This window comes from Myotis brandtii, unplaced genomic scaffold (assembly GCF_000412655.1).
Source record: "Myotis brandtii unplaced genomic scaffold, ASM41265v1 scaffold819, whole genome shotgun sequence".
Classification (NCBI taxonomy): Eukaryota; Metazoa; Chordata; class Mammalia; order Chiroptera; family Vespertilionidae; genus Myotis; species Myotis brandtii.
In genome coordinates, this window is record NW_005371320.1 from 66,135 (window position 1) to 77,787 (window position 11,653).

General features: G+C 63.6%; 2 protein-coding genes across 2 annotated transcripts in view; both read right to left on the bottom strand.

Annotated features, from left to right (window-relative positions):
• Nucleotides 1-3,569, bottom strand: part of EXOC3L4 (exocyst complex component 3-like 4) — a gene marked incomplete at its 3' end in the record, with an annotated part of 9,629 nt that extends 6,060 nt beyond the window's left edge. Inside the window, exons 1-3 of the mRNA XM_014531619.1 lie at nt 2,563-3,569; nt 983-1,416; nt 6-164 (exon numbers count right to left, since the gene is read on the bottom strand). Coding sequence (XP_014387105.1) covers nt 6-164; nt 983-1,400 — 577 coding nt within the window. The remainder of the gene's footprint in view (nt 1-5; nt 165-982; nt 1,417-2,562) is intronic.
• A 7,229-nt stretch (nt 3,570-10,798) lies between these two features.
• The window catches only part of LOC102260491 (translation initiation factor IF-2), a 3,703-nt gene continuing 2,848 nt past the window's right edge, over nt 10,799-11,653 (bottom strand). The window contains exon 4 of the mRNA XM_005884101.2: nt 10,799-11,132. Coding sequence (XP_005884163.1) covers nt 10,978-11,132 — 155 coding nt within the window. The 3' untranslated portion in view covers nt 10,799-10,977. The remainder of the gene's footprint in view (nt 11,133-11,653) is intronic.

Sequence of the window (11,653 nt, forward strand, 5' to 3'; positions counted from 1 at the left end):
GTCGTAATGCAGGCACACGTCCATGGCCCGCCGCGCGAAGTCCGTGGGGTCCCGCTCGAAGGTGTGCGACGCTTTCTCCGTCACCAGCCGCGTCTCCAGGCGCTGCAGCTGTTCGAAGGCCGCCAGCAGCTGCCACTCGGTGATGAGATCCGCCACGGACTTGCCTTTTCGCCAGGAGGCAGGAGAGGGGCAGTGAGGGGACCCCGTGAGCCTGTAGCCCCCAGTCTGACCCCGGAGCGGCGCTGCCTGGCCCCAGAGCTCGGCTGAAGGCCGCTCTGGGAGCAATATCCCCAACTGCCGGAACCCCCTGAATCACGTTTGAAGAGGTAGAACCCCAGGCCCAAGCCTGGCTGCAGACAGCATGTGGATCAGCCCCTGCCCCCCGCACCCACCTCCGCTCCGGCCATCCCAGCTCTGCTGAGCCCTACCTGGGCCTCAAGTGCAGCCCCTCCTGCAGGTCCAGGGGTCAGACTGCAATGCCCAGGCTGCTGCCCCGTGTCCAGCTGGAGCACTTTGTGCTGCTCCAGCTCAGGGCCAGCCCCCTGCTCTGGGAGCCTCTACTTCCCCCTGTGCCCCCCTTCAGGGCACAGCACCTGTGTGTCCTCTCCTGGGCCGCCCCGGCCGCCCCTCCAAGCCGCCATGGCTCCCTGCAAGCTCTGTGACCCGTGACCTAAGAGGGCAGCGCCTTGCCCATCACTAGTTCGGCCAGGAGCCAGGGAGGCTGGAAGAGGCCAGGGCTCTGGAGCCGCAAGTCTGGATTCCAGTGCCATTTCTCCCGTCCCAGCTGTGAGGCGTGAGAGTCACTTCATCTCTCTGAGCCTCCCTCTCCTGCGCCCACAGGAAATGCCAGAGGAATTTAAAATGCAACTGTGCGGGGGCAGGGGTGGGGGGGCTGGGGAGAGCCTGGCCAGCCCTGGGCTCCGCTGTCCGCCCTCTGGCCTCAGTTTCCCCCCCGGCTTAGTGCTGTTGGTGCCGCCCTCACCTGCCTCAGATTCCAGCTCCTCCGGCTCCTCCCTGGGGGATGCCTGCTGGCCGACGCCGTCAATGGCCCTGGAGGGCTCCTCGGGGCTGTGGCCTGCCCCTGGCACAGCAGTGGCCTGGCCCTGGTCCACGGCCGGCCTGTGGTCCTTTGAGCGTCGCAGGGACCGGAACAGGAAGCGGGAGCTGCGGCGGAGCAGGCCTGGGTCCTCCTCCGAGGCCCGGCCCGTGGCCCGCTGGCTCACCCGGGAGAAGGCCCGCTGGAAGGTGCCCAGGCCTGACATCAAGGCCTCACGCTGGGTGCTGGGCCCTTCCCCGCTGCTTGCCCGCCGAGTGCCCGGCACTGGGGTCGGTGGCTCCCCGGGCTCCTTGGGGCTGTGCAGCTCCGGCCCAGCGGCCACTGTCCAAGGTGTGGTCTGCATGGCAGCAGCAAGAGAGCTGGGGACGAAGAGGAAGCACAGGAGGCCTGAGGGTGCCCAGCCATGGGGAGCGGGACAGAAGCGCGTGAGCGCCCGGTGGGGCCTGGCGGGGGCCCAGTCGCGTGGTCAGGGAAGCTTCCCCCAGGAGGAGAGTCCTGGGCTGTCACAATGGCGTGTCACCAGGCAGCTCTCAGGCCAGTGCTGTCTGTGCCAGGCTGCAGCCAGCGCGGAGAGGTAGACAGCCACTTCCTCCAGGAAGCCCCCCTGACACCCCTTCCAGGGGTCTCCCCCTGGTGCCCATCCTCACCGCTCTGCCAGGCCAGACCCTCCAGCAGAGGTGGAGAGGGGAAATGGGCAGGCAGTTCCTGAGGCCCAGCCCGAGCCACGGTCCCCTGGGCTGGACCCAGCAACCACATCAAGGACTTCGTAGACCTCAGGTCCTCGGGCCTAAAATGCCAGCCACCACCACAGCGTTCGCCGCCCCCCAGGCCTCAGCTCACCCCCATTCGGCCTGTCAGGCCTAACTGCTCTGCTCAAGGGGCACTCAGACTCTCTTGGGAGCCCCCCTTCCCAGGGGGAGTCGGAACCAGAGGGAGGAGGGGTCAGCTTTCGGGCATTGGAGGAGGCAGCTTATCGGGGACTTGCAGCCAGCCGGGGGAGGTGGTGGGAGGGGCCCTGGTCTATATTTAACTAGGAGCTGGAGGTGCCCACGGCAGTTTCTCACCCATTATATCTGCCCCCATAGCAGGTGAGGAGAGGGGCCCTAGGCTCTGGGGGTGCAGATCAGAGGCTGGCCCTGCCCACGCAGGCCCCCCAGGCTCTGGCACATTCCCTTTCAGCCAGCATGGCTGTGCTTGGCTTTCTGGCTTTAGGTGAAGCTCTGGGTGGGAGAGGAGAGAGCCTTTTCTGCCGGCTGGACGGCTGGACAGGAGGTCCCAGCAGGGGTGTGTGGAGGGTTTAGCCTCAGAGAAACTGGGGCAAAGGAAGGACAGGACCTGCTGAAGTCACTGACCAAGAGGCTGAGCCCCAGCTCATTCCCAGCTCCCACCCCCCACAAAGGCCAGCTGAGGGCCAGCACCCGGTCCTTGGGCATCTTGGACATCGGGCAGGAACAGCCTCTCCCCAGGCCCTCACCCACCCTGTCCAGGGGCCAGCAGAGACCTACCTTCCTCTCGAAGAGGCTGCGGGCAGCTGGCAGGAGGCTCTGCTGAGGGAGGGGCGGGCCAGGTGATTGATGGCGCCTTGTCGGCTCCGCCCCGGCCACAGGTCACCGTCCTCTCTGGTGCCAGAGCTCAGTGACCCTGCCTTGACTCAGACCCACCCACACAGGCAGGGAGCATCGCCACAGGAGCCGGGTCCCCTGCTCGTCCCACCCCCTGGCGCCCCAGCAGGGGCAGGCGTGGTGGTGAGGACCGTGCCAGCTGGCAGAGGGGCCCAAGGTGCAGGCAGCTCCCAGATGCCAGGAGGGAGTCAGACTTGAAGGTCTCCCCGGAGCCTAGAGGCAGATTCTGCGGGGGGGAAGGGGTGTTGTAGTAATATATAGAAATGTTTAAAAACGTCTAAAAATGTTAAAGAAGGTTTATAAACGTTTGAGTTAACTTTCCTGAAGCTCGAAGTGTAATATTAAGGACACATACTCCACTATCCTGAACGTGTATATCCCTTAGATAAGGAATTGAACTTCGAGTGACTTACTATGATAGACATACGTTCGCCTGTGTAATTGCTGATTAACACTTGTAACCCTGACGTAGCTATAAGATAAACACCTGGACTGCTGTGGGTGCGAACAGGCTGTAAAAATGAATCCCCGAAGAAACCCCCCCTTGATCATCGCTTGACGAAAGAGCTTTGTAGTTGCGATTGCTTTGATCCCTGCACTGCACTGGTGGCTTTGACGGCTGGGCTGGAAGTTTACCTTCGCCGATAGCCGCCTTCCGTTTTGGGTGCAGTTCCCTCCCCATTCCTCGGGGCCTCGTATCTCTGTGCTACACGCAACGCCCCCTGAAACCTGAAACTCCTGACCTGACTTGCCAGCCAGCCCCAGAGGAAAGCCATGTTTTGGGATCCTGCTAAGCCTCTACCCACAGCGCCAGGAATTTTGTGAGTAACAGTGTGCTGTGTGCTGATAAGCTTTGTGCCCACTGCAATGTTAAAAGGAGAATAAATTGCAGTGTGAATTGCAACAGTAACTATTTGTGTGGCATAATTCCTCCGGCAGCCATAATGATCTATACCAGTGGTCGGCAAACTGCGGCTCGGCAAACCGCGGCTCGCGAGCCACATGCGACTCTTTGGCCCCTTGAGTGTGGCTCTTCCACAAAATACTAGCTCTTCCACAAAATATCGACTTCTGTGCATGGGCCACGAAGTTTCAATTGCACTGTACGTGCGCACCCGCACGTGGTATTTTGTGGAAGAGCCACACTCAAGGGGCCAAAGAGTCGCATGTGGCTCGCGAGCCGCGGTTTGCCGAGCAACTGGCCATCTTCCGGCCGGACGTCTGACTTCCTTCCGGACAAAGCCAAGGAAGAGGTGGTTAGGGGTGATCAGGCCGGCAGGGGAGGGCAGTTGGGGGCCATCAGGCCAGCAGGGGAGTGGTTAGGTGGTGATCAGGCCTGCAGAGGCGGTTAGGGGTGATCAGGCAGGCAGGCAGGCAGGCGAGCGGTTAGGAGCCAGCGGTCCCGGATTGCGAGAGGGATGTCTGACTGCAGGTTTAGGCCCCATCCTGCAGGATGGGGCCTAAACTGGTAGTCGGACATTCCCCGAGGGGTCCCGAATTGGAGAGGTTGCAGGCCGGGCTGAGGGATACCCCCCAGCCCCATGCACGAATTTCATGCACTGGGCCTCTAGTACTAATATAAGGTCAGGTGAAAATGCCTACTCCCGGTCCTGCCAGCTCAAAGGCGTCTTTTTGCTGGCAACTACTTTAAATGCCTGAATACCTGCACGGTTAAAGCTTATCTCAAGGGACGCCTTGGATAAATGCTCCTCTTCCTCGGGCAATGGGGCAGCTGGGGGTGGTCTCGTGGGAGGTTACTTGGGGCCCAGCCTGATCAAATCAGAGCTGCATCACAGGCCCCTCGGGCCCAGCCAGTCCCCCAGCCCTGTGGCCCTGCTCCTGCAGCTTCCCCAGCCATTCTTGACCTCCCTGAGGCACAAGGCAGCCGGTCACTCTCCTACTCTAAGCCCCACAGAGGCTCCCCCCGCTCGGGCCACACCCCAGCCCGCAGCCTGGCATCTGAAGCCCAGCATCGGGGAGACCTTCAGCCTCACCTGCAGCGCCCTCACCTGCACCCACAGCTCTGGCTGTGGAGCCGTTGGACTGTGCTGCACCACCTGTCGGCTCAGGGGCACTTGGGACTGTCCCCTCCTACTGGCCTGAGAGCCTCTGAGCACCAGCCGCCTCCCCGTAACCCTGGAGCCAGCCTGGAGGAGGAGTGCACCCTCAGTGTCAGGTGGCCCTGCCTGGCCTGCCTGGGCTCCACGGTGGGGCCTGCTGGGCTGGACCCTGCAGACTCCACCTTGGCCCTGCCCAGCACTGGCCTCTGCACCGCCTAGGGCATCTCTCTGGCTCCCTGCCCCATTGCCCTGAGTGTCCAGAGGCCCAGCTTCAAGGCCCAGGAAACTCAGGCCCAGCCGGAGCCCTGGTCCCACACTCCCCAGGTCAAGCCAGCACAGCTGCAGAGCCAGCGGGGGGCAGGGGGGGGGAGCGGCAATGCCACCCAGGAGCCATGGTCATTGGGAGCTCCCATCGGGTGCCACCAACTGTGACCAAGAAGCCAGGCCTGGGCTTCCTCCCTTCCTTACCCCCAGCCTCAGCGTCCACCCCTGTTCCTAGACCTGCCCTCCCACCCTCCTCATCTTCCGTCAGTGGCCATCCCACCCCAACCTCCCACCTCCCCTGGGCCGAGCCATCACCCCACCCTTGAAAGCTCCACACCAGCCATGTGAAGCAGGTGACTGCTTGCACCCTGGGCCATACCCCGGGGCAGACTGTCTCCCCCTGTCACCTCCCACCCGCCATCCCCCATCACCTGGTCACAGGTCCTACCTACTCCCTCCCGGACCCCCTGGATCCTTTCTCCTCAGAGCAACTGGTGGAGAGAAGGGGGGGCGGGGATCCTGCCGAAACATAAACCTCCCTTGAAACCCTTCCTTGCAAGCTAAGCTAAGAATCTCCTAAAAATAAGACAGGTGTGTTCTCACCATACTACCCCCCATGTGTCTGTTAACGCTATAAGGCAGTGGTTCTCAACCTTCTGGCCCTTCAAATATAGTTCCTCATGTTGTGACCCAACCATAAAATTATTTTCGTTGCTACTTCATAACTGTAATGTTGCTACTGTTGTGAATCGTCATGTAAATATCTGATATGCAGGATGGTCTTAGGCGACCCCCGTGAAAGGGTCGTTCGACCACCAAAGGGGTCGCGACCCACAGGTTGCAAGAAAAAGAAGAGGTAGAAATATTGGAAAGACCTGATAAAACCATCATTATTCATAGGAGATGTGATCATCTGCTTAGAAAATAGCTGTCCTGTACCCCAGAAAAACCTGTGGGCTCCCCTCGATAGCCACAAACACAGGAAACCCTCGGGGCTGCCATCACTCAGAGAAGTAGACTTTCCTTAGCTGGCACTCAAGCCCCTCTGGCTTCTTCCCCACTCACCACCTCTGAGCTCAGAAGCACTCACTCTCCCCTCCCTTTGCACAGGCTGTGCCCTCTGCCAATAGTGACCTCACCCCCACCTTCCCCAGCTGCCAGCTCCTTCAAGGCTCAGCACAAGTGACTCCTCCTCCAAGAAGCCTTCCTGGAGCAGCTGAACCGCAGAGCGTGGTCAGCACCTCCCGCTCTGAGCTGGTCTGGCCCTGGCATACCTTCTCCCGTGACTAAGGGACAATGACAGGGTCTGGGGCACCTGCCCTCTAGCCAGGACCCCCTCGGGGCAGGGGGTGGGCCTGACCCACTGGGCAGGTGCCCAAGGAAAACAGATAAGCAATCTAAGGCAGGAGCGTGAGCCCGTGGGTGTGCCCACACTTCTGTGTGTGTGTGGGACTACGTGTGTCTCCTCGTGTGCGCCTCTGATCTAGAACGTATGTGCCTCCGGCCGTCTGCGAGTGCTCTCCCCGAGTCCGTGTGTCTGTCTGCGCCTGCATGTGTGTCTTTATGTCCCTGCCTGTCTGCCTGTGTGTGTCCACTGTGACTTAGCTGGCGCGATGGCCTGGGCTCCGGGCGGAGCGGAGTTCCGGAAGGCCACTGGGAGGCCCAGAATGGTCCTCAGTCCCTGAGTCCCCGCCCACCAGCCACGGCACCCCTGTGACCTTCCTGCTCCACCTGCAGGGGACATACCTGCTGAGGACGGAGACACCGGGCCCTGACAGGACAAGCCACCAGGAGAGGCCGCCGAGCGGGCCCTCGGAGCCGGCCGCGGTGAGGCCTCTGGCAGCCAGGCAGCCAGAGCCAGTGACCAACAGCTGGGACTTCCCAGCTGAGGCCAGCAACCCGCCACTGCCTTGCCCCCTGCCCTCCCCCCAACCCCCCTCCCCCCCTTACTTTCACTTTCAGAAACATTCCAGCCCTTCCTTCCCAGCGCAATCTCTCCAACCTTTGAGTCCAGCAAGCCCAGGGCTCAGGCTGAGGTTCCAGACCCAGGAGGCGGGCTCCGGAGCAGTGGACGCCGCTGGGGACAGCTCTCCCTGCCAGCTCCTCCTGCGGTCAGCCCCGGGCCAGCGGGGGAGCCCAGCCCACTGATCCCTCCAGGACAGAGGTGCCAGCACCAGGCCTGCCCGCCAGGCTCACCCCAGGGGCCCTGCCTGAGAGCCAGGAGAGCAGAACCGTGGGCCCGGCTGGCAGGGTGGGGGAAACGGTGACAGCACTGGGCGCCCTGTGAGCCACGCGCCAGCACAGAGGGTGCAGGAGCTGGAAGGGGAGGCTCCAGAGCTGAGGAGGCGGCTCCCTGGGCAGGGAGGGGTCCACCTGGGAGCCGTGCGTGGGGCAGGTCCGCTCCTCCCAGGCTCAGGCTGAAGAGCTTCGTGGGGAGGGTCACTGAGATTTCCCAGAAGAAGCCGCCCCCACCCTGCTGCGGGGGATTCCGCCAGGAGCGGCCCGGAAAAAACTTAGGGAAAATCCAGGGAGGACAGATCCAGGCCTGTCCGACCTGGGCGGGAGCCACCAGGGAGGGGGACGAAGCAGGGTGCTGGGAGAACAGACAGGCTGTGGGCTGGTGTCCGAAGGCCCTCCAACACAGTTATTTCTCCCCGCTCTGGAGGCGGGAGGGTGGGCCCCAGGTGTGTGCAGGCTGGTGTCTCCTGAGGCCTCTCCCCTCGGCTTGAAGGTGGCCATCTTCTTCCCGTGTCCTCGCGTGGCTTCCTTCCGTACGTGTCTGTGTCACCTCTTCTGATAAGGACACCGGTCCTGTTGGGTTCGGACCCCCCTGCTGGCCTCATTGTGACGGAAGCATGCCTAGAGACCCTCTCTAAGTGCAGGCGCCTCCTGAGTGACGGAGACCTAGGGTCTCACCAAAGACTGTTACGAGAGCGAAATCCAGCCACAGCAGATTGGAAGGCACCTGGGCTGCCGGAGCGCCTCTGCCATTGGCAGGTGGGCCTAGTCGGGGGCAAGTTGCCAGCACGTTCCCCGGGAAGCCCTCTGTTTACCATGGAGCCGTTAGCCCCCTGAGCCCTGGGCTCCCCTCTGTGAAGTGGGGTCCTGAGAGTCCCAGCTCAAGCCTGTGGGGCACCCAGCTGGCTGGGTGGGCCTTTCCCCTCGCTCAGGCTGCCTGCCCGCTGGCCTCCCATTCCCTGCATCTCTCAGTCAGAGACGGACAGATGGGAGGGGCAAGCACAATCCCAGAGACTCGAGGTGACCTCCCCGGACTGCTCAGCGGGGGTCCTGGGGCAAGTCTGTCCTGCTGGGTGCCCTGTGGGCAGGTGACTGCTACCCATGCTGCACTGACTCAGAGAAGCACAGGGACCTGCTCACGGCCACACAGCTGGCGAGAGACCAGGCCTCCAGCCTAGGTTTCCGCCTGGGAAAACGGGGCCTCCCCTGGGGACAGGCCCTGGGGGACCTCAGTCTGACCCTCCTGCTCCCTCGATCACAGGGCACGTCCTGGGACCTCCACCCAACAGACAGGTCCCTGCAAAGCTGGTGGTGCCCAGGGCCTGGGATGGCGCCCGCACTTCTCCCCAAGTCCCAGCTGCACCCACTCTGCCCAAGCCCGAGGCTGGCTTTCAGCCAGAGGCTGTAATGCGCCCTCTATTCCATTTCCACGTTGCTTCTCCAGCATTCTGAGTGGAATCCTACGGCAAAGCCCGCTGGTCTCAGGGGAGCCTCCGGCCAGGGCTGGTCTGGCCGGTCGGGCATGGCAGGCAGAGGTCGCAGTCCAGAGGCTGGGCTGCACCCTTGGGAGAGGCCCTTCTGACTCTGAGCCCTTTACTCCGCCATAAAGCAGGGCTGCTGTGGGTCTAATGGGTTCGCCTCGGTGGAGGGCCTGATCCCAGGGGGGAAGGGCAGGACACAGACCCTCAGCACCAGTGCCTGTCTGACCTCGTGTTCCTGGGAAGCCAGGCTCTCCCCCCCAGTGCAGACGCCACGCGGCAGATCCCACCCGCCCTGCCGCCGGCTCGGGGCGGAGACGGGCTGAGAGCAGGAGGCCTGGGCTCCAGCCTCGGCCCCTAACCGTCTGCGGACCTTGCTGAGCTTCCCTCTCCCCAAGGTGGACACCGCAAACACGAGGAGGCCCATCCGGAGGCCCATGGGGCAGTGACGGGGCGGGGCTTAATCATGGGCGGGGCGTCCTCTCGGGCACCGCCCCCGACCTTTACCAGAGAAGCGAGAGGTGGTGGCGGTGGTGGCGGTGGTGGGCGGGGCCCTGCTGGGCTAAAGGCGCCGGTGCGGTGGCTGCGGGCTCCTGAGCTGTTCCGGGAGCAGATGACGGGGTAGAGATGCTCTGCCCCCCCACTGGGCTGCCTCCCTGGGTCCGCACCCCCTCCTCCCAGCTCGCCGGGCATGGGGAGCTCCAGAGTGGCATGGTGGGCACCGGCCCGCTTGGGTCTGAGGCGCTCCTGGGATTGCGAGCTCAGCTCTCTGTGGCTGTGGGGCCGCGGGAAAGTCAGGTCTAAATGGGCTGGGAGGGTGAGGATGAAACCTCTGCATGTGGCACCATTGCCCACCCCCGTGCCACATGGGGAACCTGGAAACCACCCCGCTCCCTCCCCGCCTTGCCCGATATTCCCAGTGTCAGCAAGTCCAGCAGCACTTCCTGGGGAATGTCTACCCCCTTTCCCACCCCCTTGGGGACCAGACCCCAGGGGCTTGAAGGACAGCCCCACACCTCTCCCAGGCTGCAGGCCAGGGGAAGGCCCACAGAGCGGCCTGGGCCTGTGTGGGGGGCGCAGGGGTCCCAAGGCTAAACTTAAAGCAGAGCCCAGACCGCAGGCAAACTGGCACTTCCACCTCCCACCTCTCCTGCATGTGGGGGTGGGGGTGGGGGCGGGGTGAGCTATTTTTAGAAGGAAGGGGCAGGGGAAGGGCCCTAGAACAGAAGGGCCTGTCTCCTGCCTCCCCTGGCCACATGCTCACCGGCCTTGTCCCACCGCCTGCGCCTGTGTGTTTTGTGGGGCTGACATTTATGCCAGGCTGCCCCTGCTAGCCCTGAGGCTCCTCGGGCCTCGTGGTCAGGCTTGCTGAGGGCAGGGGCCAGGTGGGGCGGGTGGCACACCTGGGGAGTGGCCGGGCAGTGATCAGGTTTCTGCCCCCCAGCCAAGCTGGCCCCTGTCCTGGTGCAGTGGGACAGAGCCCAGCGACAATGAGGCTGGAGCCCATGGAGAGACAGGACCCTCACGTCACGTGGCACAGAAAGAGGTGCCACCTCATCTCCCAGGTGGGCTCTGTGTCTAGCTGGCGGCTTCCCAGCCTCAGGGACCCCATTATAGCCTTGGACACCTCCCTTCACGCCTCAGTTACCTTAACTGTAAAATGGGACTTTGTAGGATTTCAGGAGATCCAGCCTGGAAGAGGGCGCCCACCCCGGACCATTCCTGCGCCCTGGTGCCCAGGTAGGAGGGACGAGAGCACTGACTCCTGCCCTCAGGGCCCCGCCTGGGCTGCAGGCCCCAAGGAGGGTGGCGCGGTGAGTGAGGGAGCCGGTCCTGCCCGCCACCTGGTCTGGGGCAGAGCAGACAGCCCTGGGCAGGGGCCCGAGGAGCCCATGCCACAGCCCCTGGGGAGCCCCACCCCCCGCCCTGGCCTTCGCCCCACACAGACACCCACGTGGTCTCTCCCAGCACCCGGCCTGGCCAGCCAGGGCTCGGAGCCGAAACCCTGGCCCGGAGGCCAGCAGCAGGACCCAGATTGTCCTCGCCCCCTCGAGTCCCCACTGAGGGTGCCACTCCCAGGAAATGCCTTTATTTCTGCTTCAAACCACAGAGCAAGGAGGGGGTGATCCCGCCCCTGAGCCTGGGCGGGAGAGGGGGGTGCGCCTGGCCAGAGGAGGTGAGTGGAGGCTCAGCCCAGCTTTATTCCCGGGGGCTGGGGCCCTCCCAGCGGTCAGGGAGCAGTGGGGCCCTCCCAGCGGTCAGGGAGCAGTGGCGGCGTTGGCAGGGACAGCAGAATCTGGCCCTGGTCTTGTCCTATCCCTGGGCCGCGGGGCCTGGGCCTCGGAGCTGGCACACTCGCTGCCGGGCTGGCCTGATACGTCCCTGGGTGCTCCTGGCAGGCTGGGCGCGGGGGCTACAAGACAAGAAGGCCCCTGTTGGTGGGGCTGCTCTCCTGGCAGGTTTGCAAGGAAATGCGGGGTGGGGGGGCTGCACCTGGGGGGGGCTGGCCGCAAGTTCCCCCCGCGGGAAGGAGGGGTGCCAATGCGCACCCCTGGGCAGGGAGGAAGGACGAGGTCAAGCTCTGGGAGCAGGAGCACCCCCTGCCCTGATCCCCCCCCCCTCAGAATAAGGAGTGACAGATGAGTCCAGGGCAGACCTGGGGACTCCCCAGAACCCAAGTCCCACCCACAGAAGGGGGTGTCCTGGTGCTCTTCTGAGTGGAACCTGACAGAGGGTGGGACGGTGTTGGGGGGACAGGTGGGTAATGGCGTGGACAGGCCCAAGCTTCAGGGGGCTGCTGTGTGGGTGTGGGGGGAGGGTGACAGGCGAGGAAGGAGAGAGGGCAGGCAGGGTACTAAGCAACCCCAGCTGAGGCCAAGTTCATCTCCAAACCAGGCAACAGACCTACCACCCCCACCAGCGCATGCCCTCCAC